The sequence below is a fragment of the Xiphophorus maculatus genome, chromosome 12, assembly GCF_002775205.1.
Source record: "Xiphophorus maculatus strain JP 163 A chromosome 12, X_maculatus-5.0-male, whole genome shotgun sequence".
Classification (NCBI taxonomy): domain Eukaryota; kingdom Metazoa; phylum Chordata; class Actinopteri; order Cyprinodontiformes; family Poeciliidae; genus Xiphophorus; species Xiphophorus maculatus.
Window position 1 is genome coordinate 24,971,238 of NC_036454.1, and position 26,748 is coordinate 24,997,985.

At 38.8% G+C, this 26,748-nt stretch overlaps 1 protein-coding gene across 9 annotated transcripts in view; it reads left to right on the forward strand.

Annotated features, from left to right (window-relative positions):
* Window positions 1-10,051: 10,051 nt before the first annotated feature.
* pbx3 (PBX homeobox 3) overlaps window positions 10,052-26,748 on the forward strand; it is a 77,988-nt gene continuing 61,291 nt past the window's right edge. The window contains exons 1-2 of one of the 9 annotated variants that reach the window (XM_023343878.1): window positions 10,052-11,634; window positions 12,158-12,237. In XM_023343878.1, the coding sequence (XP_023199646.1) occupies window positions 11,387-11,634; window positions 12,158-12,237 (328 nt within the window). In that variant the 5' untranslated portion in view covers window positions 10,052-11,386. The remainder of the gene's footprint in view (window positions 11,635-12,157; window positions 12,238-26,748) is intronic. The other 8 variants (XM_023343880.1, XM_023343884.1, XM_023343879.1 and 5 more) reach the window with 8 other exon arrangements.

Below are 26,748 nucleotides of genomic sequence, written 5' to 3' on the forward strand. Positions count from 1 at the left end.
TGCTTAAAGTAATATGCATAAATAATTTGTTTGAGATTAGGTTCCACACTTCAGCAACTGCAGAATAGAAACTAAATTGAACTGCCAAAAACTGTGCAGACCTTTTAAAGGGAAAAAGAGGCAAAACTCAGAACGCACACAGAGAATTAATCACAGCTCAGAGTTCACCGCTATCCCGGTCCTCCAACAAGACACGTCTGACCTCGCTGCTATCTTTCTGTTTGAGGGCGCGGGGTCAAATAATGAAAGCTGACCCCCTCATTTCAAACTGTTTAAATTCACAAGTGAAAAGCCTAATTGCAGTGATCTGCGCTGAAGGCCAAAGGGAAATTCTCCCGAGGAGCATTAACCTTGAGATTTCAGTACGGCCCACTTTTCAGAAGAGTCACTGCTGCAGATGGGTAAAAAAAAAAAGTGCTGTAAATTAACCAAACTTTAGAAATTAGATGCTTTTATGTCACACCCTTCTTTAATTTACCACTGCTGGCACACAAAATACTTACTTAGTTTCATTGCACTCTTTGCCTATTCTGGAAACTTTCTAAATCAGCAGTTTTCTTTAATTCCAGTGTCTTCACAAGAAAAATAAGTCGAACTCTGATGTTAACAATTAGGAAATTACTAATTGCTAAGGAGCTTTTTTTTTAAAGATTTATGAAAAAACTCATCACTCTAAAGCCACATTTTTGTTTTTGCTGAAATGAAATATGCGTCTTGTTCATGCACGGAATTAATGTGCACCAAGTGAACCACATTAGCATTTTCTAGTAATACGTTTCCTTCTCTCTTAAGGTCATGTGGCTTTAACTGGAGTCTTTGCTAAGACTCACGTGTGCACGTGCGGGCGTGGGCGTGTGTGTGCGTGTGTGACCCATTTCATAAATCCTGTTGTCTCCTCCATGAGATACTAAATGTCAAAAACTAGTGGGTCATCCGATTCTTATTTTCTCAACAAACCAGACTAATTAAGAGGTGAACAATGCTACATGAAATGGTCTCTGTATGCTAACAACACACGTCCTCCATCACATCTACAACAAACGATGCCTCCATGAAGAGGTTTGTGGGCAGATGTAGCCTGTAGAAGCTGGTTTCCGTGCTTCCGTGACAGATTGTTTGCAGAACTTCAATGTTTCTTTGAAGCCAATGGGTCACTTCATGCCAGCCACTGTCAGGGAGAGGATGGAAAGGCAACTTCCAGCAAAGAACAGCATGATGAAAAGGTGCAGCGCTGCGTCTTGATCAAGAGCGGGAGCCTTCCATTCGGCACTGTCTGCTAAGATCAAATATTTCTGATGAAAATTGGCTGTAGCGCCTGCTATACGGTGGTGCACTTCATAAATACTGCACCGTGTGCTTCACCTTCTCAACATGTTTGAGGAAAGATGACAATTTTAATCTCTTGACTTCATTGAAGCTAAAAATAAAGAAATTTGCTTTTTTGCATTTTGTTTTATAGTGCCTCCTAATTACTCAAACCAGGCTGACTGCTGTTTTCGTTTTTTCTTTTAAATGTTCTCACCATACAGTACACTTAAGAGGAAAAACAAGACAGTTAGTGGTCACAGTGATAACATTGCTTGTCACTTACCCTTCACAAATGAACTCGCTGTTGAGGACTATCTCCTATCTGGCATGTTTTTATGAGGAATAAAGAACAAAAGATCCAGAAAAAGATAAAAATAACTGCTTTAGATCGTGACATATGTGCCAGTCTGGACAAAAAGATAAACTAGAAGTTTAAAGTTTATTTTTAATGAAGTGTTGTCACAAAAATCTTTACTTGGTTGTGATAATTGCTGTTCATTTGTCTGACCATGTTAAAAAAACAATGAAGTACGTTTTTTTCTTCTTTTTTTTTAAACATTATTTATTTTTATGAATGAACGATAATTACATTTTGAAGAGTATTACATGTCTGCCATTAAAACTAATAAAATCATAATGAATCGTGTTGTTGTAAATGTGAAACTGGTTAAATTATAACATTAGCTACCTGAATTTAATAACAAATCCTCCCTAAACCTAACTGATGTTGGTCAGTCGACTATTATTTTCATTTTACGGAGCCAAGAGTGAGCAAGAGAGTATATATATATATATATATATATATATATATATATATATATATATACAGTACAGACCAAAAGTTTGGACACACCTTTTAATTCAATGAGTTTCCTTTATTTTCATGACTTGACATTGTAGATTCACACTGAAGGCATCAAAACTATGAATAACACATGTGGAAATATGCACTAAACAAGAAAGTGTAAAACAACTGAAAATACCCCTTATATTCTAGTTTCTTCAAAGTAGCAACCTTTTGCTGTGATTACTGCTTTGCACACACTCTGCATTTTCTTGATGAGCTTCAAGAGGTAGTCACCTGAAATGGTTTTCACTTCATAGGTCAACCTGCCCTGTCAGGTTAATAAGTGGGATTTCTTGCCTTATAAATAGTCATGAAAATAAAGAAAACCCATTGAATTAGAAGGTGTGTCCAAACTTTTGGTCTGTGCTGTATATTTGTCAAACACCTAATGCACAAATATGTGCATTAGGTGTTTGACAAAGTTCTATGAATCAAAAAAGTTTGCTTACATTCTAGCATGTTCTAGCATTTTGGATACGTTGATGTGTATTTCAAATGTGAGGTATTTTGAAAGTCAGCAGTTTAGAATATTGTAAATTTTCTTTTAATTTCACGGTTCTCGTTTCTGGCAAACATTTAAGAAGTGAATTTTAATTCATCTTACAAAAAGCACATGACGTGTGTACATTTCTATTATGGGACAAAGCCATGCTGACAGAGCGAGAAGCTCGGCCTGTAAGAACTGCACCACCACTGCTACAGTACAGTACTACAGAGGTGTAGCATCTCTTGTTTTTAATAACATGTTTAAAATGATGTAGAGCATATAACGTGTTGTGGGACAAATCAAAACATATAGCCCTTAATTTGATGATGGTGCTGTTTGTTTACAATAAAATGTTAAGCTTCTTTGAGAGGTTATTAGAAATTAATAATTTACTTTCCCCAGACAACTTTTCTAGCATCCTCATTTTAGTATAAAAACTGATTATTGTTTCCCGGGGACAAATGATACTGGGTAGAGCAGTACCAGTATGAAAAAATTACACATTGTTTAATGGGAGCACAATTCTACAAACCTTGTAACTGCCTTCACATTTCATTAGAGGGCTATTAACATAGAAGTACATATAGGTCCTTGTGGCTATTTACTCAGAACATCTGTTTCCATCAAATTCCAGTTGTTACTTGATATTACTTGACCCAAGATGTATATTTTATTCCAGTAACATCTCAAATATTGTTTGCTTATTCATGTACAATGGAAAATGTGAGCCATAGCTAAACTATGGTATTAATCTTTTTACAGAATATTTACCAAAGTTATGAAAGCGACTCGTTAAAAAAAAAAAAGATTTTCAATTTATCACAGTGTCGAAGATTTTATGTCAGCTTTTCCTTCAGTGCTTTTCATTAAAAATTTAATGATTTAAAAAAAAAGACATTTAATTTTTATCAGGATGAGTCCCTTGTAAACATTACAGTCCACTCAGACCCCGTTAACTACAAAGCAAAAGATAGATATGTCACACCTTTAGAAACACAGACACTGCTTCCTGCAACATGCATGTTGACAAAGCAACAAAGTCATCACCAGCTGCAGCTAGCACTTGCATTATGCTGATGAATGGCAAGTCCTGCCAGATTACTTGATTTGATAAGCAGTACAACCCATCGGTAACATAATACATCACAAATTGTTTTGTCAACAATTTATGATACCATTTATCAAATGACCATCGCAGTGGGTTGAGTTATGGTGTCAGAGCTGGCATAATGTCAATACTCAAGCTGAGTTGAGGGCAGTCTGGCCGCAGTGATTTAGACACGCTCTGGTCTGACCTCTTCAGAGATTTTCTCTTCATTACCAGACCAACTGATGTTCAAAGAAGAGAAATTGTGAAAGTTTATGCTTTAATCAGAATAGTTGCACGCAGCAAGAGATAAATAACACACCAAACTGTGGTTTTGAGAGAAATCTGCGGCCAGATGAAGAGTTTAGATTCAACAGAAGTGACAGTTTTACATATGGTTTCACAAAATGAAATTACTGCTGGACCGAAGTGAAATTAAACAATTTCAATGAAACGACACGTACCAGATTATATTTGTAGAATATATTTTAGCAGTTTACGAGAGAAGATCCACATCAGTGTCACGAGGGGACGCCGTCTCTCCCCCCTGCCACCCGCTCTAACCTCTTTCATCATTTCTGCAAATTTAAAGTTTAAGAAAGCCCTCAAATTGATTAGGATTTTTGCAATAAATAGCGCAGCAATCGAGCTCTGATTCTATTCCGCTCTTGAGAATCAATGTTCAACTGCAGCCTCAATGTCAATTAAAATGTGAGGCCTTAAAATGCCTCCCCTCAAGTCAATCTGTGGCTCTGGTATTGACCAGAATATATGGCCCATGTCCAAGCCACCGCCGGCCGTTGGCCACTCTGAAAGGTTACTGCAACCACTACATGTACCCACATTAGCAGGACACTCACCTCTCTGGGTTTATGGCCTGTGTAATAATTTTAAGCAAAGAGAGAAGCGCATTCACTGGAGACAGTAACAGCCAGAGAGTCGAGGGAGGACAAGTATAGTATGATTGATCGTGGTGAGCAGTATAGCTGTGTACCTCTCACCTTCCTCTCCTGATTACTGCCTGCCACTGATCCTCCACATCTGTCTTGACTTACTAAAGACACAGGATCCTCGCAAAATGCCCTCGGAATTAAAACCTTATTGAAACGTTGATATTCTAAGGAGACATCTTTATTTTCCGTCTTTTATTTCCTTGTGGTCGCAGAGAAAAATGAGCTGCCTCATATAACCAGATAAAAAACGAGTGGCTACATACTGTAGAAGCACTCAAACTTATTACAGAGCATATTTTCATTATTGTTGATTTTCATGGAATTGAAAACAGCTGCTTATTTATCTTCGTCATTAAAAGCTTCAAATAAGCTGTAAAGCAAAGCTTTTCCCCTTCAAGAACAATTTTTTAAATATCTGTTTCTTATTCACAGCGTTTTTAGAGTTTTCCCCCCATATCTCCTGTACCGTGTTGACACCATTTGAATAATTAATTACATATGAAATTTTAAGGTTTCTCTTCAGAATTTTGAGACGGTACAAGATCTTCCAGAAACATATATACAGGAAGCTAACTTATGTGCAATAGTGCAGTTTTATACTATTTGATAAAGGAGATTATGACACCACTGACAACGTCACTAACTCTTTGCACAGGTGCAGATTATATGTACTATATTTATGCAAATACTCCCACATTATATTGTTGCTGTCAGGCAAAAAAAAAAAAAAACTTGTATCTCCCCAAAGCACAACTTTTCAAAAGAAAAAACAAAATAACAAATTGTACCAGATGGAAATTCAAATTGAAGAGCAATCAATAGAGTTGAATTTCACAAGAAAACAAAAATCAATAAATATGGAGATACAGAGGGCTTCTGCTATGTGTGTCTAGGATGCATCACTGACATAACATACACCATCAGTTAGGTTTTAGCAAAATATGCATTGCTACACAAAACAGTAGTGTTTTTTTTTGTTTGTTTTGCTATTCCAGCACAACCATAAAATCAAAAGAAGCAGAAGCATTATTTCTTTTAGATTAATATTTCGTCATGGTATTTCTATCAGTCTGACAACAATCCTAACGTTGCAAATTCATTTGACGATTAAGATTTGACATCTAAAATATGAAATGAGTGCAGTGAATACAACAAATTCTTTACTGACTAGATCATATAAAACTTAGGACCTACAGCAGTGAAATAAACTTAATTAATTGCACACATTTCTAAATCAAGGTAAATCATGCGACATGTGAACACATAGTAATGTAACTGTGAGTATATCTAGTTTATGCACCACTATAATGAGAGATCATGTTCATATTAAAAGTAACTTTTTTCTGGTACCACGGAAGTGTCCTGGTACTTATTCGTCTTGCATCACATTAAATTAGCCACTTATTTCCACTTCCTGCTAACCCATGTAGCTGAGCTGTTGAAGCCAGTATGTTTATAAAACAGTTCCTGCTAAACCTTGGGTCAAATTCAGCCACCACTCTCTCTACTCTGCTCTCTCCTCTCACATGTGTAGTTGTAATGGAGACAAGGTGCATGCACAGCAGCGACACATATCAGGATATAAATAAAACGAAGTAGCCAAAGCAGAAGAAAGACTGCTGATAATTAGGTTAGTAATGTCTCCGGCACCGTCTGCTCGGTCATTTCCTCCAACTTCCCTGAGCAACGAGGAATGATGCAGGCGACACTCAGACCGGGAGGGATTCGTGTGACAGGCTGCCCCTCTACTTTCCTCCCCTGCCATCAGTGTGATTCTGAAGCAGGGAGGCTGCGAGGAAAAGCAAGCGCTGTCGTCAGATGTGATACATCCCAGCTTTTCCCCACAAACCTTTTAATGATTTGTGACCCGTTTGTGGACAGAGAAATTGTGAACTCACGCACCCATAACTTCTCACTTAATCTGTATTACTCTCATCACAACAGAGCAAGCCACTCTATCAGTAAATGCTAATCTCCTAATTAACAAGCTAATTAGGCAATTACAGCTTTGCAGAAGGATGCCTAAATGAAATATGACAACACAGTCACTTTCTACAGCACCTGTGGGTCTTTTCAGATGTCACAATGAGAAGCATGATGACAAAGTGTTGTCTCTGCCACTCGTAGGTGCTTATTCCTTCGCCTCGCTGTGCTCGCTTTGCAAAAACAGTTTCTCCTAATTTAACCAGGAAGGAAACCAGAAAGTCAAATAAACTGTCTTTCAGGAATTTTTTATTTTTTTGAATATTTGTTTCCACCAATAAAGGAAAACTGCTTGTAGAAGTGTTATGTAAACACGTTTTTGAGAGAACCAGTGCCGCCCCCCCTCTCCCTCCCTCCTCTCAACAATGTCTTACTGTTAGGAGCTGTCACATAAGGAAATGGATTATGTTGACATATGGCTGAAAACAACGGTGAATAGGCCTGCTATGCAATGCAATGAAGAATCATGCACTGCAAGAGAGGAGAGGAGCCCGAGCTGTACCTTTGAGCCTTTCCTGACAGGTATGCACTGTGACTTGACAGCTCAGTATTTCCATGATAAATGCAGTAGTCCTGGGACTCCCATTCACTAAACTTAAAGACTGCGTCGCCCACCTCCCTCAAGGTCAAACGGATGAGTAGAGGAACGCAAAACGGCAAGTCGGACCGTAATGACTTTATTTACATATTAGAAATTTGTCTGAGAATCGGGTTAGATTAAACCTGAAATACACGACTTATGAAAATTAGTGCATTTTGGAATATATTTTAATGTTTCTTGCCATTTTTCTGACTTTTGCTCTTGTTCTGTCTTCTATCATTCTGTCTGTCAAGTTCTGCTTTTTTTTTTTTTTTTTTTTTTTAGTAAAATGAAATATTCAGATGCCTTCACTGCTTCTGTGAGATTTGAGTTTCTCTTTATGGTACATGGCTTCTGCCTGTACATCGCATCCTTATAACTAAATCTTCTCATTTATGTGAAGCACGTCTGATTCCTCCTCCTGTAGTTTGTGAAGTGCAGAATAGATCAGCAGGACGATGTCCTCCCCCTGCTGCTAAAACTATTCCTACTGTCAATAGTTCAAATGTTGAACTATTGTTTTAAGTAATGAGTCACTGTACCATGGCTCCTAATTAAGTTTTTTTTTTATTTTAAGAAAATCTTTTTTCCTTTATTGAAGATTAGTCTCGTCACTCGGCTGTCATTCTTGACGATGAATCATTTTTGAATCATTTTCTTTTCTTTGTTTTGACCAGCATGAACAAACCACATCTCAGGAATTCACTGCTACATTTCTACACATTCAAAACATTAATATAGAGAATTAAGTGTTAATCATAATGACTGGCTCCTGCTCAAAGAATATAGTAGCTGTTTTATGACATGGGAAATATGATGCTTTGCACAGGAAACAGGTGTGACAAAAGCAGGTTCTCAGAAAAATGCAAACAAATAAAATTGTCTATGATCTGTGCCCTCTGAACGTTTCTGTGGCTTATTGGGATTAGGAGTTAGGGAATCATCACTGTGCTGTGCAGGCTAAGCACAGTGAAAAAACATGGCTGTATACTACTGGATGCTAACGATGCCAAAATTGGTTTTTGAATTGAGATTATTAAATGCAGTGCTGAATTTAAGGGATTGGCATTTAATCATATTCTTCAAAATCAAAAAAAAAAAAAAAAAGCAATCTTTTCTGGTCAAACCTGAAATGAAACATTCCACATGGAAGAGCTTTGTAAAACACAGTTTGAGATTTCTGAAATTAATCTACCCGATTAATGAGAAAACAAATTGAACATTTTTCTGCACTCTTCTTGCATCGAGAAAATCACACACTGACACAAGCGCGAAAACTGTGATGTACAGAGAGGTCAAACCTGTACTGGATAAACATACTACGCTAATTGCAGATTCTTTAAAATTCAGTTTTGGTTTGTGGAACATATAGAAAAACTTAGTCTTCTTAACTTAAAAAAAAATTAGCGAAATTGTTACATCTATTTTTCCATCCCTGGGGACAGTAGAGGCCAAGAACTGCCACTGCACTTACTTGTTTCCTGCTGTCAAGTCTCAAGATTTAACAAAACCCTAAGTGTGAGATCTCGGCACGAACTCGAGATAATCGTTATAAAGCAAATAACATGAAATGCTGCCAAAACCCATTTTTATAAAAACTTTTTTTGGTTTACTTTAACTCTGATGTTTAGACAGATTTATTTGCATTTTTAATTTACATTTATTCATGTTTTTATTTTGTTTATAATACAACTTACAACTTTACAATGTCATGAGGTGATGCAGAAATTGCAATGCGATGAATATACCGTAGTTCTAAATTTAACAACTACTTGAAACTTGTAGAAACACATCAGATTTTTGAAAATGCATTCGCATCATTGTCTGTTTAAAATCTGGACATGCAAGACAAGAAAAATGACCAGGACTACTTAGAGACACGTTAAAATATCCCATCCTGAAACTGCTAAAACCTCACCACGTAGAACCAGAAACTGAATAATATTAGACAAAAGAATCCCACATAACAAAATGAGTTTTAAATCTTCTGGATTCTTTGTTTCAAGATATAACTGGTTAAAGCCACAGACAGACAGATAGTGAGTCACAGAGCGTTCCATATGTCCACTTTCCTCATTTATTAAAAAAAACAAAACAAACAAAAAAATACCAACAAAAACAAAAAAGAAAACTTAATGAGATACAATGTGATTTACAAACCAGTTTCATGTGCTAAAACTTATTTTATTTTATCTTATATTTATTTTAGTGTCTTTTGAACAAATAATGTTCAGTCCCATAGTTATTTTGCAATTATGTTATTTTTATACAATTCACTAAAAAAAAAAAAGTGTATTAAAAGTTAGGTTTTTAAGGGCCGTGCATAACATCAAGCTTCTCTTTTTCTGAGCTCTTTCCAACAACTCTTGCTCAGTAAAACAAAAACTAAAGAATAAAAACGCCAGCCTTATTCCCCGATAACTTTCTGTACTGCCAGATAATGTGCGAAAACGGCCTCAAACCGAAAGCAGCCCGCTTGCTTTTTTTCCTTCTTTCTTTCCCCCGGAATATAGATGCCTGCTGTAGGAGCGCGCTGTATATTTGTTGCCTCGCATCCAGCAGCTTAACAACTTGTCTGCTGCCATAGCAACTGCGGAGGAGCACCGAGCAGCGCCGCCTGCTTGTGCAATGGATGTCACTCGTGGCAACGGCCAATCAGAAGTTCCCATCCTTCTGCACGAGCGGGCTCGAAGATGGAGGGATGGAGTGGGTGGGTTCTGGGCGTCATGCATCTGCCAGCAATAGGACGGACGGCTCGTCAGTCTTCATCCTTCCGGGCCCGGATTGGCCCACGGAGCTTCACTTGCAATAATATAAACATGTCTGGCTGCTTCGCCTGGCTCGAACCGAGGCTCGCAAGCGGCTATGCAGTTCTTCATCAAACTGTGCAAAAACTCTCATTATGCATTTGCCCGCGGTGCTGCAGAGCTAAATCTCGATCATTGCTACAGAATATGCACATAGCTGCAGCGTGCACGCGCGAGGAAAGAGGATACCCTGCCTGCAGCCGCTGCAAGAAAGAGAGAGGGGACTCAGCCGTGCTTTCATCATTATAATCACCATCCTAAGTGCTCGCTCTTAACATTTTGTTTTTCGCTGTTCGGGCGAGAAGTGACAAGAGTATAGACCCCTCCTCTGCAGGGCGGAGCGTGCATTTTCATTTCGGTATTTTGTATTTTTTTTTTTAATTTTTTTTTTTTTCCTCCTTCCTACCCCTGTACCCTACTCTGACACGTCTGCACTGAGTGAGTGGCATTGGCACACTGTCAATCGCTCACTAGCGCTGCCATCAAACAACATAAAACACACACAGGCAGAGGGGCTGGAGCTCATAAATTTCAGCAGGGCAAGATATTTTTTGCGCATCGCCTTTTATACAGCGTTCTGTCCTAATTAATTTCGTCTCGCCGTTGCTTTTTTCCTCCCCTTTCTTTTGCAACAACAACAAAAATCTCAACTTTTTCTACATTTCATATTTTTTTAATAGTAACCTTTGGACACCTTGTGCTGCAGATTGTGATTTAAAAAATATATACAGGGAACATTACTCCACGTTTACCTGAGATTTAGCCTGAGATTTTTTTATTTTATTTATTTTTATTGTATTTTTTTTTTTTTTACCGTTATTTTTTGTTTACACATTTTCACGTTGGATAATTTTCGCAAAGGGGGATTTGGACATTTTCAAGAGGACATGCGCCGGGGATTCTGGTGAAGAGACCACCAAGGACCGTTTCTTGTCTCCACTACCGGTGTTAAATCGCAGAGAGAGAGTGAGAGAGAGCGGGGAAAAAAAGACTGATCGGTGCGAGGATTTGGAGCGGGGATATGATGGAGCGTCAATTTTGACGAAGAAGTTTTAAGAAGAAGAAGAAAGATTTTTCTTTTTCTTTTTTTTTTTTCCTCACGCAAAACACTGCCACGCGTTTTGGGGCACTTTGGACCCGCGCGTAAAAAAAGAAAGCATCAAGAGGACTACTTCACACTAAATATATATGTATATATATAGATAGATAGATACATACATACATATACCTGCTGTAGTTATTATTCAAGAAACACGCGTCTTTATTTCGCTGAACAAACACTGCGTTTGCATCCATCCTAGTCTCTACGGCATATGCCCTAGCCGATTTCGTATATGAGTTTTTCAATTTGTGTGGCTCAGTGCACAGACTCTTTAGCGGCTACTATGGACGATCAAGCCCGGATCATGCAGTCCATCGGCGGCGTCAGTCTGGCCGGCCACTCGGTGCAGGGAGGCATGCCGCTGCCGCCTCCGCACGGACACGACGGGACGGACGGGGACGGGAGGAAGCAAGACATCGGTGACATTCTGCATCAGATCATGACCATAACCGATCAGAGTCTGGACGAGGCGCAAGCAAAGTTGGTTGATTTATATGTTTTGTTAAGTTCGCCCTCCCAGCAAATCGCTGGACGCATCTTTGTTGAGGGATGTTGTTGGCCCTGATTACCTGAAGTCCCAGTGTGTTAACAATAGACCGGATTGGCTGTAAGAACAGAAATGCCCAACGGCTGAGCCTCGCGAAGCGTTTAACACACGTGAAAGTTGTCACAATAGGGAGCAACATAGTTTTATTTAAACTACCTGTTTGAACCTGAGCGAGGTGGTGGTGTTGCAAAAAAAAAAAAAAAAAAAAAAAAGTTGGTGCTGCACACATGTCAGTTTTCAGCCAAGACTGTTGTTAAAATTCAGCCCCATATAGATGCAACCACAAAAGCATCATTTAGACAATAAGCAATTTTCATAATAGATGTTAAACTTCAGGTAACATTTATTTTTTATAAGAGTGTGTGAGGTGAAGTGCATAGAGGCTTAAACTTGTTCATGTCTAATGTTTTTTTTATCTGTGACCTTATTTGAGTGTTTTATTTTTTTCTTATACTGAAACAGGAAACATGGACTGAACTGTCACAGAATGAAACCAGCACTCTTCAGCGTTCTCTGTGAAATCAAAGAAAAGACAGGTAAGATTTTCCTGCTACAGATAAAAAAACAATGGCCTGACATTTTAAAAAATATATATTTTAGGAAAAAAGGGGGGAAAAAACCAATAGAAGAATAGATATAATGGCATTGTGCAGGTTAAGGTTGCAAGGTTTCTTTTTGGAAGAGGAGAGAGAGAAAGGCGGGGTGGTGGAGGGGTAGACCTCTGCCCGAATGAATCAATCACCTTTTTAAATTTGTCACTGTGTGCCATGTGGAAACAGTAAGTGTTGTCACTTTCCACTGAAGATGCTCTCGTTCCTGCAGGAGCGTCTTGTCTTTTGAATTTGAGCAGAAAGCGTGCTTCCCTACCCCTGGCACAGAGCAGGACGGGGAAATCCCGCAGCATATGCTCTACACAGCCAAGATCACACGGAAATTCATGCTTTATAACATGAAAACAATCCCACACTTTCAAGCAGACTACAGTCTGCGTGTCTATAATTAGAGTGCTACTCTATGGAGTCTCATTTATTTGCAGAAAACAGAAGCAAGAAAAAAAAAAAAAAAACAAGAAATAGTCAAGTTATTTTTGCTGATATGAATCAAAATCGATTTGCAGAAAATTGCTTAGCATTTGTATGAATATTTCACACATTTTTACAGCAAAGGTTTTGAAACATTCTACGCGCCTGCGAGATGACACACATAATCGAGCTGAGAACTGAATTTTAGGTCCAAAGATCAAAACTTTTCAAAAACATTAGAGCCTGCAGGACCTGCTACAGAGCTCTTTCGATGATGTCTTTATTTAAATAAAATAGAGTGAATTAGATAAACTCCTTGCTCAGGTTGTAAATGAAGCAATCTAAGACCCTTTTCTTTTTAAAGACCAGGGTAAAAAAAAAAAAAACAACCTTTTATTTAAACACCCAATTCTTAAGGTTTAAAGCACGAAATGTGCAGGTGTTTGTGGTGTGTTTCTGGTGGTGAAATAATTAGAAAAAAAGGGAAAAAGTCTAATGAGGAAACCTCCATGCCAGATTTGTGACCTTTGTGCGCTTTATGAGGAAATTAGCTTTTAGGAGATCATAAAACTTTATGAACTTCCTCAACACAGGTGGCGTCCACAGGGACCGGCTCGGGCTCCTCGGTCTTGTGAAGGCTCTGTGGCTGTGCTGTCGCTGAATTTAGAGAATTTAAATATAGACAAATAAGACTAAGGTACATAAATGACACCAGTGGTGGATCTGATGCAGTGCTTAGCGGCAGGCACAAACGCGTGTCTGATATGTGGATGGAACAGAAATAGATTAGTGGATTTATTTCTGAAATCACACTCTGCTTCCCTCTCTGAATTTACAACTCCAACATTGAATGTTTTAAAAACATCTATTTTCTTTTTTTAAACAGAATGGAAAATTAATTTCAGACGACACAACAAAAGTTTTACGTGCTCGCCGTTAGCGTGGGCGTGTGAGATTCAGAATAAATGTGTGTGAAAGAGATGAGATATTGGAGAGCAAGTTTTCTGTGCGCTTGAGTTCACGTGTGCGCATTGCATGCAATCTGCGTGTGTGTGTGTGTGTGTGTGCGTGTGTGTGTGTGTGGTTAACCTGTGCTGTGGAGTCCCAGTCTGTCCCTCTCCGAGTCTGACAGAGCTCAACTGGTCTGCTGGCCTTGTTGACCGGTCCACTCCTCCAGTGCACGCAGCGAGCCTTTCACATCGTTCGCTGGCGTCTCCTTCACACTTTACACTATCTGTTCAGATCACAACACGGTACCGCCGCTTTTCAGCCATAGGAACCCGTTGCAGCCTGAGCAACACTTGTTTTTTTACAACTCTTTGCTGTAATCGCTGTGATCAGAACTTATTGTCATGTCATGTCAAATAGCTTTTTTTTAGTTTTTTTTTAAGTGGAGTGAGACATTTGAGCACTTGTCAGGGTGTTTGGAACTTTATGGCGCTTCTCTAACTGTTTTTGTAGAGCCACAGCATTTTCCTGCATAGCTAATGCCCCTAGAAGTATTAATTCACTTTGATATGCTAATTAGAGAGCATTATGCAAGAAATGAGATTAAGTGGCAGCATGAAGTCATTTGCCTGTCACTAAATTGAGTGTTTTTAGCAGGAGCCCAGCCCAACCTCATTTTTTTCCTTCTTCTTCTTAGTTTTGCATTTAGATAAGCTAAAAAGTGAAATTTGGTTCGCCTGTGTCGTTCTTTGTCCCTCGGCTGGCGAGGGGTTTTCTTTTTGGTTCCAAATATCAAACCTGAAAGCAAAATTCTGCCATGCTTCAGGACAATAGGTAACATTCAAGCTGCGCGAGGTGACAATGGGTGCATTGAGTGGAATTTGTGTGCGATTCAGATGAGTTTCGCAGTTATTCCCCCGAGCTGGGTTTGTATTATCCCACTGGTCTCCCCTCCTCATGCTTGGGAGAAGGAGCTCCCAGCAGCAGGGGCAGCAGCAGCAGCAGCAGCAGCGGTGGGAGCGGCAAGAATAACAAAGGTGAAAGATTACCTCCATATGGTATTTCTGAGCAGGAAAAGAGAGGTTCTGTAGCAAGACTTCTCTTTGATGTGAGGTTTAATCAATAGAAAGAGATTACAGAAAACTATTACAGGCTAAATCACAGCGCGCTGCAGAGGGGCTTACCCCTCTCCATGGCTCTCTCTCAGCGGCGAGGCGCTTCTTCTTCGTCTTGCTTGCGTATTGACTTGTTGTTTTCCTGACCTTTGACTCGTCAGGTTCAGAAAATGGGGGGGGGAGGACGGGGAGGTGGTCTAAAGAGGTAACCGAGAGAGGGAGAGATTGTAGCAGATTCAGGCTGATAAATGCTGTGATCCGGTGTGCAAAGCTGTGGATTATAGGGAGAGCCTGCGCTCGAAGGCCAAGAGAATGTTGCCTGGATGTGTCCGACTTGGATTCTGAGAAAGAGAAAAAGAAAGAAGAAAAAATAAAAAGCAAGGAGGTCTTCTGGGAGGATTTAGGAGTTTGTCTGTGTTACATGTTCTGCTGAGTTCTGAAAGAAAGTATTGTCTGGAAAATAAACATTCAATATAGAGATATAGAGAACTTGCCAGGAGTGAAAAAACATAGTTAGGACTGAGCATGTTAGCGTAAAAGGAAGAAGAAAAAAAATCAGTGTTTCCTGCCGTGGCTTTAATTTAATAAACTCAGTAATGCAACAGGGGTGGCGTTGGGGGGGAGATGTTTGATTTTAATACTCTTTAAAGCAAGTTTCCCCCAACATTGTACAGCAACCAGACCCACCATACTGTCACAAACAGAAGTTGAAGAAAAAAAAATATTTTATTACTCCTAGACAAAGATAAAGAGCCTCCAAAAAAATGTAAATTTAAAAAATAATATTTTTATAAATGTATATATATATATATATTGCAAACTTTTACTATAATTTAGTTTATTTTTGTACATTTAATTCATTGTATTTCGGTCCCTTTTCTTCACACAGAAAAAAAAAAGCCCTCGTAAATGCATGACAGAGAACAGAAAGCTATTCAGCAGCTGAGACAATTGACTTTGGCTGCTTTTTTGTCTCGTGGAGCCCCAGTGATGCGGCTGTACTCACTAGATAGCGGTTGTGCCGAATGGGTCGTGCACAGCTGGGTTCCTGGCTGGCTCAATGGCAGGGCCGCTGCTTCCTCCTCTAAAGCACAAGGGGGACTGAGGAAGATGTGGCTATTATCTAAGTAGCTTCCAAACACCCTCCATTTCCCCATCAGCCGGGATGAAAAGAAGGAGAGCAAGACAAAGAGGACAGGGAGAGAAAGAGAGAGAGTAAAAAAAACAAGAGCATGCATATCAGTTTCATTTGGAAGGGTAAATGCTTTTGTGCTGTGGGGAGAGATGTTTCTGCAGCGGCGCTGCCTTGTGTAGCTGTGCACATGGCCTCTCAAATCTGTTTTTTATGTACAATGATCCGGCGCTGTCCCTCCATCTGCACACTCGAGCACACGTCTTCTCCTCCTCCACCCCACCCATCCACCCCCTCCACCCCCATCCACCCCATCTCTTCCCACTCAATCGCTCCAAGCGTTTTCTGCAGGGCTCCTGTGCGATCAACAGCTCATAATTGTTTTTTGCACATACGTTATGCAAATGAGCCTTTATGGCAACTGGCATAACAATTAGCATCCTCCAACAATATTTTACTAGGTTAATTGCGAAATTTCTAAATTGTACATCTGAGTTGTTAATTAGGCATGACAGAGGTGGTGAAATAGTTATCTTCAGGCGGTGGCAGCCAGCAGAGGCTGCTTTGGATGCAAAAAGGAAGGATTGATTGAAATTAGTTTACAGCAGTGGGAGAGGGCCTGTCGGCGAGTCGGCGGCCCCTCTTGCCTGTTTACGTGAAAAAAACAAAAAAACAAACAAAAAAAAACAAACCTGGAGCAGACAGGGAGAAGGTAGAGCAAATTTAGGACTTCATTCGAAAAGCGTTTGCCCGGTTGTATCGATCGCAAGTAGTGGTTTTTGTAAACAGAGTAAAACCGACATGAGTGATAGAACTTGTCATACTGATGCAAGTTTGCAAAGACTCTACTTTCATACATCGCTGGAGTTGGACTGCTGTCAAAGCTGTACAAAAAACAACAACAAAAAAACTTTGACCTGCCATGCATGCTGGAGCTAAAATTTCCACAAGCCCCCTTCTGTAGCTGACACTGATTTTACTGACGAGATTTAACCGTTGAAAATACTGCAATTTGCACTTACTTGTTTACTTAATTATTGACAGAAGGACAGAGAAAGAGATGTCAACATGTTTATCTGCAGCGATCATTTGCGAATATGTAAATGCATAACTTATTTTTTTTTAAATTTCAGCTCTAATTAAGCTGAACAGAATTTATTTTTGCAAAATAAATAAATAAATAAATAAATAAATAAATAAATAAATAAATAAATAAGACACTATTTTGGAGACTGTAGTCCCAGTGTTTCACGTTGTTTGTGTCTGTGTCACTTACGGTGCCTATGTGATGCCATGAAGCTGGTTATACGTGTAAACAGGGTTAGAGTGAAAAGGCTGGTGCAAACCAAGTCCTCCCTCAGTAATGACTGCTATTTGTAGGTCTCTATTTCATTAGTTCTAGTGTTTCAGGGAAGAGCGTTCCCTCCTGGGACAATGGGAGTCTATGACGTTCATTTACTCTGTGCACATTACATGTGGACAACTCAAAGTCTTATCAGTGGTAAGTTCAGCAACACTGATAAAAACCAGGCGTTTGCTCATATTCCTGCTTTTCTACACATAATCTTGATTAGATTATGTCATTTGATGTGGAAAATGTTTTTTTTTTTTTGAGTTTGTGTGTGAGTGTTTTTTTTACACTGATAAAATAAGCTGGTAGAAGTAACCAAATTAAATTAGTGTGGCAATTTGCACACAGTTTATCTGGGCAGATTTGTATCATATTTCTCAATAGATATTATGCAAGTTTAAGAGCTAAAATATATTTTGATTTGAGTTTAAATAAACTTACTCAACAAAATTGACTCTGTTTATTATCTACAGTAGAGAAATAAGCATTTTAAATTTGTGTATATGTTATGTATATTTTGGATAACTATTCCTGTTAAACACTTTAGATAAAATAATTAAGAACCTGAGCTTGAGAGTAAGTTTGACTTTTAGCATTGACTCTGTTGCTAAACTAATTAAGAGAAAAATGCTAATGAAATAGTAATACATATTTTCAATCTGTTCCATCAATGTAAACACTTCCCCTTATAACCTTAGTTATGATGTGTTATTCATTATCATAAACTGTTTCGGGGTAAAGCTCAGCGGGCTAGCAAGTTTAGCATTAGCGCTGATGCTAAACTAGTTAGAGCTGCTTACAAACTTAAATACTTGCTGAAATTCATGCAGGTTCTCTGAACCTATCTTTTTTTACAAAAATAAAGTAGGTATTGTTATTAGACTTTAAGCTTCATTAAACTAATTTCCTTGATTAAAATGTAAATACATTTATTAGCTAATATCTAATAACCTCCAAAGTTCCTTTTTACAGTGCGGATATGTTTTTCCAATACATGGGGAAGTTTCGCAGCTTAGATATATTTTGACAAATATGTCTTAAATCTCACTATAAAGTCTTTGTCACTGTTGTACTTGGAAGCCTGTTGCCTGAAATTGCTCTTTTCTTTCTCAGAAGATTATTTTCCTGGAGAGTTGTCTTTTCTTCTTCTGCAAGCTTTAAATTTGAGCTCCTCTCACCATTGTTCCAGATACCATTGTTCTGCTTTTCGTACATTACAATGACATATCGGCGCCAGAAATGGGAAAAAGACTGCAATGCAATGAAATTTTAATCAGCGTCTTCTGCTGCTTTAATAAGGCAAATAATTCTTATTGGCTGCCGTGTTAAGATTTCTAATATTTAATTCATAGCAAACCTTGCATTATTCTGCTGTAGCCTTAAGACAAGCTCCACTGTGGTGCTTTCTAAAAGGCTACACAGAAAGAAAAAGGGGATCTTAGAGCTTGTGCACTGCCAGAAAAGATATCTTGATTTTGTTTGCGCATTTAAATAAATTTATAGAATTATAAACCAGCCGTATAATAGTTTCATTGCAGCCCATGAGGAGGAGTCAGGTCTGCTACTGCTGGTGTTAAATGGACAAACTCTTAAACACCTCTATAATTTTGTTTGGGAGTTTTACTAAAATAAAAGTCATTTGCTGAGCTGGCTATGGTTTTTGTTTTCTTAAGTTCCTTGAAGTTCATTTTTGTTTCTGAAGTAATGGAAAGATGGCGAGGGGCCAGCAGTTAGGTGCTGGCTCATGTTACAGCAAAACGGCGGGTCCCTATTTTTTTATTTTTTTTTCGTCTCTCGGTGAAACGGCTTAATTGGTGTCAGAGCCCCAGGGATAAAGGCCTCTCGCTCTGAAACGCCGCCACACAGGCCCCTGTCTTCCCTCAGACCAAGAGGAACGGCCCAACGTCTGCTGCTGAATGAGGACTGAGCCGTGCCATAACAATACCAAATGATGTTTGGGATGACAGAAATTAATATGCACTTGCTCCCAGAAAGCTGTGATTAATGACGGCGAGCGGGGGAATGCTGTCCCTCCTTTTGCTCCTCTTGATGGGGACTGAAAACCTTAAAAACAAAAAAAGGAAAAAAGAAATAGCCTGGTTTCTCCTCTCTTTAGGATGTGGAGGTCATCCAGCGTACATTGCCGCTGTTCCTCTTTTGTTTTCTCCTCAAGAAGACTACGAGCAAGAGGTGACAGACTGTAATGAATTTCAGAATGAATAACTGACATAGCGGGCAAGGTTTTTGTCCTGCTGCATCAACAATTGTAGGACATTTCTCCAAATGCCTTAGCAAAGCTGATTTGATCTGATACAATTACGTGCAAATATAACCTGATAATTCTCCTTTATGTGGCTCGTTTTACCAAAAAAAAACCTAAAGATTCAATATCATCCCCTTCTTCCTTGTTTGAAATTTAATACATACCCATTGATCTGGAGCCAAATGTGTGGACAAAATGGTGGTATGCTGTTGCCATGATAATGATCTGTATCTGTTGTGTCCTAGGAGGAGACACATGAATATTTAATTGTGTCTGCTAGAGAGATCCCCAGACCCTTCTGTTCATTTCTTACTTTCTCTAATGCGTTTCCACCCTCCCAGGTACTTCCTCTCTAAGTAATGGAGAATTAAAGCACGCATTAAAACGACATAAATTGCGACGTAAGGGATTTCTGAGGACATTCGTCTCGGCGCGATGTGCTCGAAAAATTCAAATGGCAAGTTTTGACAACGGACATTCTGCTGACGCCGTGCATTTGCCTCACATCGGCTCCTTCAAATAAGCATTTCCTCTGTCAGAGTGATTGATATGTATTCAGCATGCACTTTTTACGCGGCGGTTTGCTCTGGAAGATGATGTGGGTGCAAGGATATGAGTTTTAAACAGTGAATGAGCTCCCCTCATATTGATCTATTTGTGTTGCCAGAGTGGCAGGTGCTATACGAACACTGTGTCAGCTTTGATTGTTTGTGTCAGTGATCCGAGCCGACACTGAGCTCTCTTACTGTTCGTCGCCATGCTGGCTTCCTGTTGATGAATGGCAGCATGCTGCTCACATCCTAAAAAAAAAATAAAGAAAATAAAATCATGTCAGTGTCAAAATTCACACTGGATTTTAGAGATTAGTCATCGTTTGTGTAGACTTAGATTTTTTTTCCGTCTTTTTTTTCCATTTGTTTTTATTAGACATTCACCAATCAGGCTTTTGACTGGACAATATCAAGTTACATTTTTTTAAAGTCTGACCTGCCTTTTAAGATTTTAACCAATTAAGATTTTTCTTTTAAAGAGTCATAACATCTAAAAAAATGCATCGATTTGAATCAAATAATACACGAAGGGATTATGCATCAGAGTATATGTACTTAATCTGATCACTAAACAAAAGAATTCCATCAATCCAGATAAATGTGGACAATTCTGATTCATCTCTAGTAACTGTGAGGTGACTGAAATCTTTATTAGGATTACAACATGGTGTAATCAAGGTTTGCCAATATTTTTAAATATTATGTTACAACTTTCAGTGTAAAGTTTTAATTAGGCCATTGAAAGTGACAGAGTGAAAATGGTTTTTCTCCAGCTCTTTAGAGCATAGAGTAAGGCACTGTCCCCCATCCCCACTTGTTGCTGGACACTGCCACTCAGCTGGCTGAAAGCAGGCAATGACAGTAATACATATGAAGGCTAAATTCTGCTATTTGGAAATATTTCTTGTGACTGACAAAAATACATTGTCAACACTACATCCATCCCTCTTAATAGGCTAACACAGTTTTCAAACTTTAGCTAGCTATGAGCAGTATTTTTATCAAACAGCCAAATTTTTCCAAGCAGACATTCGTAGTATTTAAATAGTGATCATCTGTTTGTTACGCTATTTTTACTCTATAAAGAGCAGAACAGTAAAATGTCAAGTTTTTTGCATAGTAAGCACTCGTAAATTACATTTTTGTTTAAGTCTGTGTAACCAAGAAGCAACAACTAAATATTATTATAAGTATAAAAACACTATGCGATATTTCAGCAACAGTAAGGAACTATTTTTGCCCTTCTTTACAATAAAGGTATTAAGATGTCATACTTTTTTTTTACATGGTACTGTGACACAGAAACTTTATCATACTGTCATAATCTCATATGCTTTCTTCTGTTGTTTTTGGTTTCTTAACATAATTATGTGAAAGCTTTTATCATGAATGGTAACTCATTATTGAGGGACAGGAGGTGTGGTCCCTCTCCTTCTTTAGACATTCAAATTTCAGTCCTAACCTGTGTTGGTGCGTGCATCCGCGCGTGTGTGTGTATGTGTGTGTGCTGGCAGGCACGCTCGGGTACGGCGTTGAAGGTGAGCCCCAGTAAGTATGCAGAGCACGGCGGGCTTCGCACGGGTGCTGAAGGAGAGCATGGAGTGGCAGAGTTAATTTATTTAATGACTGAGCGTCTTATATCTTCCCCAGCCCTGATTAGAATCCATGCTTGATGAAGGAAGCGATAGAGTAGGGGGTGCACTGCCCCCTGGGCCTCAGCATGTACATTCATGATTTTCTTCCTCCAGCGACTGCTTTCCCGATGCTCTGTCAACCAGCTTTTGTAATAACAGAAAAATGACACCAAAAATTTTAAATTCCACTACTTTTTATCATTTCAGCTCTTTGAAAATGTCCGTACGTGAGCATGTTTTGCTGCACTTTGACAGCAAAAAACACAGCTCAGAGCTGATTAAATATGTGCATTTGCGTGTGGGGGTGCGTGTGTGTGCGTGTGTTTGTGTACTTCTTGATAAAGACGAAGCACCGTGGAGCTGTATGAACGTGGGAAAGCCAAACAGAGTGTGTCACTTTGGCAGCGCGGGCTGTCAGCATTGAGGAGCTGCAGTTGTAAAAACCATGACCTTCCTCTTTGCCAGCATGTCTCTCGCTGAGCCAAAGCGCTGCCCCGTAGATTTGGGCTGGCTGTGGGAGGGAATACAAACAGAGAGGAAAAGACAGACAGTGGAGAAAAAAAAATAAAAATAGAAATACTTAGAGCCATAATTGTAAAGAAGGGTGGGGAGGGGTGATTTGCTGGTTGGAGTAATGAAATACTTCTTGGAGCTATCATGACTGTGAAGCTGAGAGGAAGCAGGAGGACTAAGGAAGAGGGGAAAAATACTCCCCGGCTTCTAACATTTCCATGAGCCATCATCAGTAATGCCGCAGCAACCCCACAAACCAGAAATTATTTCTTCAGGCGTCGCTGTCAAGTGTTATTCAAATAACACCAGCCTCACATTTGAATAACAGCCGACATTTTGAATTAATTAATCAGACAAGATAGTCTGGGCCTTTTCTCATTAGTCTACAGGTCAGGCTGGGGAAGATATATGCGCTGGTGATGATATACTTGTCTTTAATAGTGATTTATGGAGATTTGGGATTGTACTCGATTTGTCAAAGGGCTCGGTTGTGGAAAAATAGACGAGTGTATATTTCATTACTTTATCTCTGATACGTTCCACGATGTTAAAAGATACAGTACTGCTGTTTAGATGCGCACAGAGCTCTTTTACATTCACCCTTCCTGACTGAAGAGACACACACACACACAAACACACATTTAATCTCTTCTCATACTGTAGTGCTCTCCCATTTTACTTTTCCTATGCAATTAAGCGAGGGCTGTAAATTATAACTGCACCGTACTTTAATTATCGCAGTGTAAAAATAGAGTTCCTGTCTTTGAGAGGATTTCATTAATTTCCTCTATATTCCATGGCATATCGGAGAATCACAAGATTGCAGGAGGTTTTGTGCTTGTCATGCTCCCAAAACAATAATATATATTTTTAATTACAATATACAACAAAAACAAGTGGGATAACTTAGAGACACACTGGTTGGTCGTCCGGTGATCAGACTCATCTAATTTTCTCTTGATCGTTGAGTCAAACAATTTAAAAATATTGATTTTTTTTCCCTATTCATTAAATGCATCAAAATAATAAATTGCTGTAATTTTTGATCTATTAATGGGTCTACCAAAAACATCTACTTTGATTTTCCTTTTCTCAGATTCTTATAAATTAAATAAAGCTTAGGGGCATATGTTTTGATGCATAAAACATGGTGATGAATCTGTGTTAGAATCACCTTTTCCATATTACCGTTATGTTTTATTGTTTATTATCCCCAATAATAATAATAATAATAATAGTAATAATAAAACAGTGGTTAAAACTAAAATTTCCAAATCAGAAAAACTGACATTTGTATCAGCCAGAAAAAACCCCAGATTGGTTCATCACCAATAATTGTGATTCCCACAAAAGTAAATCTTTATTTCAAAACTACTACCTCTATAAAATGAGCTGCACTGAGTGTATTTCTCTTTTATATTTTATACTCCTTCACAAAAACAACAACTGCAAACCAAAAAATATATATATAAAAAATATAAAATTGAATAGGTCAAAATCCTGAAAGAAAAGAAAAGGAAAAGCGTGGTCGGTGCATCTCTAGCTGATTTGCCAATATATACACTAAATATTTTCATGGCTGTATTTCTGGATCCACCTCAATGCCGCCTGTTTACCAGCTGGTGTGACATTTTATTTTGGGTTCATATACATCAGTGTGTGTGGTTATGGAGGTGTAAATTATTTTTTAAAAGGATATCCAGTGTTAATAATATAGTGTCACCTGTTTTATGAGGTGTTAGATATAAATAACTGGTTAGTCTACAACTGATTTTTTTTAATTTTTTTTTTTACATACTCTGGTTTTAATTATAGGGCAGAAATAGTACAGTATGCATCTGGGATTTTATGCTAGACTGTGTGTGTGTGCTAGCACATGTGTGTGTCTCTTCGTGTGTGAGTGTGTTAGAGAGTGTCAGGAAGCTCTGAGCTGTTGCCATTCCGGTGAGCAGCCCACACAAAATGCACCAACACCAGTGTGACAAAACATTCAAATAAATTGCTGTCAGGCTGCCGAAACACCAAGTGCAGCGATTTTTATCTGACATGTGGAAGACCCAGACATGCAGTCCTGACAAGTAACGCCGGAGCACCTGTGAGAGACGAGCGATAAAAATCAGAATGCGCCTGATCCTCGGCATAACAATACCTATCATTACTTGATATTATTTCTTGTCTTTAAGAGAGAGCTCAAGATGGGGAGATAGGAAAGATGCGCTGGCTGCTTGAAAGGGAGACCATAGCAAAATGATCTATGGGGGTGCATCAAAGTGAAAATGCTTTTAATTTTAGAGCGGAATTGTTTGCGTGAGTGCATCGTCTGGAGAAAAACTTTAATTTCTATAAATCATTTAAAATGCATTCCTGCATTACTGCAATTTGGATTTGTAGATGATGCAAATGCATTCTTTGACATTTTTTGTGCTTAAAAAAAATTAAAACATACTGATGGGCTTTTGTATCACTATGCCTATCAGCACACAGACACAAACATGCACCAAGAGTGGCTCATTTCGTCCATGGTATTCATTGAGCCTGCAAAAATAACTCTGTAATTCTGAAATCCAATTGAGAAATACTAAAAATAAAAGAAGAAGAAGAAAAAAACAGAAAACTAGGAGACAAAGAACTGACAGAGGAATGTGCCATCCATTCTCTGCTGTATTGTTATTTTCTCCCTTATAGGTTACTAATGAGGAATCGGCCCTCATTATGATTTTAAGGATGAGAGAGGAAAGCTTTTAATTAATGATATGTAAATGGTTCTGAATTGATTATGTTAGAATATCAAGAGAGATGGGTAGAAGCTGTGGTGTAATATATTTTAATTAAGAATTAATTAAAAATGATGGCAATTTTATAGAGGCTCGTGGAAAATAGAAGAATTTATTCTCTGTCACAAGTAAATCAGCCCTGGATTAAATAAACAGACACACACTGTATTCATGGAGGAGATATATGTATCTAGAATATATATATATATATATATATATATATATATATATATATGACTAGTAGTTTATTCATGGTGGACCACAAGCCACGTTTTTCTGGAGTTCATTTTAATTTATCTCATTCTTAATTCATGAGATCCTCCTGGTTTGTGTTAGGAGGATCAATAACGCTGTGTTTCCTTTTTGCATTCAGTGTCTACAATTAGATTTGCAACAAGGAATGCAATTATGAGCAAGACATGAATGCGAGTTTTTATCTCTTGTGGCAAGTGTATGTACAGCCCCTAAAGACACCAGTCTGTATAAGAGGTAAAAAAAAGAAAAAAGAAAAAGATTTGTGTCAAAAAGATGAGTTGAGACGAGACGTGGACCCCGGTTAACCTTTTTAATTGCGATTTGCTTTCTTTCATTCATTCTTCGGGGCACAGGGAAGCAGGAGACATTAGGTGCGTTAATAGTGTGCGCCGCTATTAAAGGGAGAGCGGTCTTTGTTTTTCTGCTAACAGTGGCATACATGCTCTGTGCTAAACTCTGCGATCAATGGCAGAGAGGCTGCTATCACAGCACTCGGAGCAGGCATTGCTCAGGGGGGAGGGAAGCGGGGGTCCCTGGTGGTTCATTTTGATTGGAGCACGGAGTTTTGTGTTGAAAGGCGAGGGAGAGACAGGCTGTTGGAAGCAAATCCCCCTGGATCAGTTAGAGCTTTGCAACAAAAACACCTTGATATTCCTGGGAACATTTGCTTAGGAAGAAAAAAAAAAGGATGAATTTAAATAAACAGGCAATGAGAGAATGAGATGATCTAAAGCAATTCTGAAGGTTTGGGTGTTCAGAAAAAGCTTTTGTATCCAACGCTGGGAATTAATTTAGGACCTCTTTTCGAATCACAGTAGAAAGCTGCAATAGAAAACCATTGCTACTTTGGCTTGTAATATTTTTTTCGAGAATCAAACTGTGTGTGCAATATACTGGGAAGAGTCAAGGTGTGAGTGGAGAATGTTTATAACTTTATAAGTTAAGGGCGAGTTTAATGGAGGATGTGCTGCTGAGATAGAGGGAGTATTAAATCGATAAATAGTTCCCCCGTACCATACTACATGTAGGAGCTTAGAAGCATCATGAATGGTCACATGTGCATGAAATATCTGGGAGAGCACAAGGAGGATGCATGTTCAAGGAAAAAAAACAAAACATGCAAGGCCCAGATGTGAGCATGCATGCATATACAGTATCCGCGCACCAATGGCTGGAGGAGCGTCTTCTTTTTGACACGTTCAACTAGTTGCAATACATCACTGTCAGGATCACTTTCTCCACCTATCCGAATTTGTGCATTAGTTATCCATGGAGGCCTTCATCAAAAAGTTGAGCAGTCTTGGCATCAGCTCCCTAGCGGGAGCAGCAAAGGTGAAGTTGTGCTCAGGGTGCCGTGGCGGTTGTCATTGCAGGATGTACTCTCTGCACCCAACTGTGTTAGAATGACAACTGAAGAGAGAAAAACGACGCTAAAACATACAAATATTATGCCACCATTAATTTAGCCGCCGACACGTGAGGGGGAATT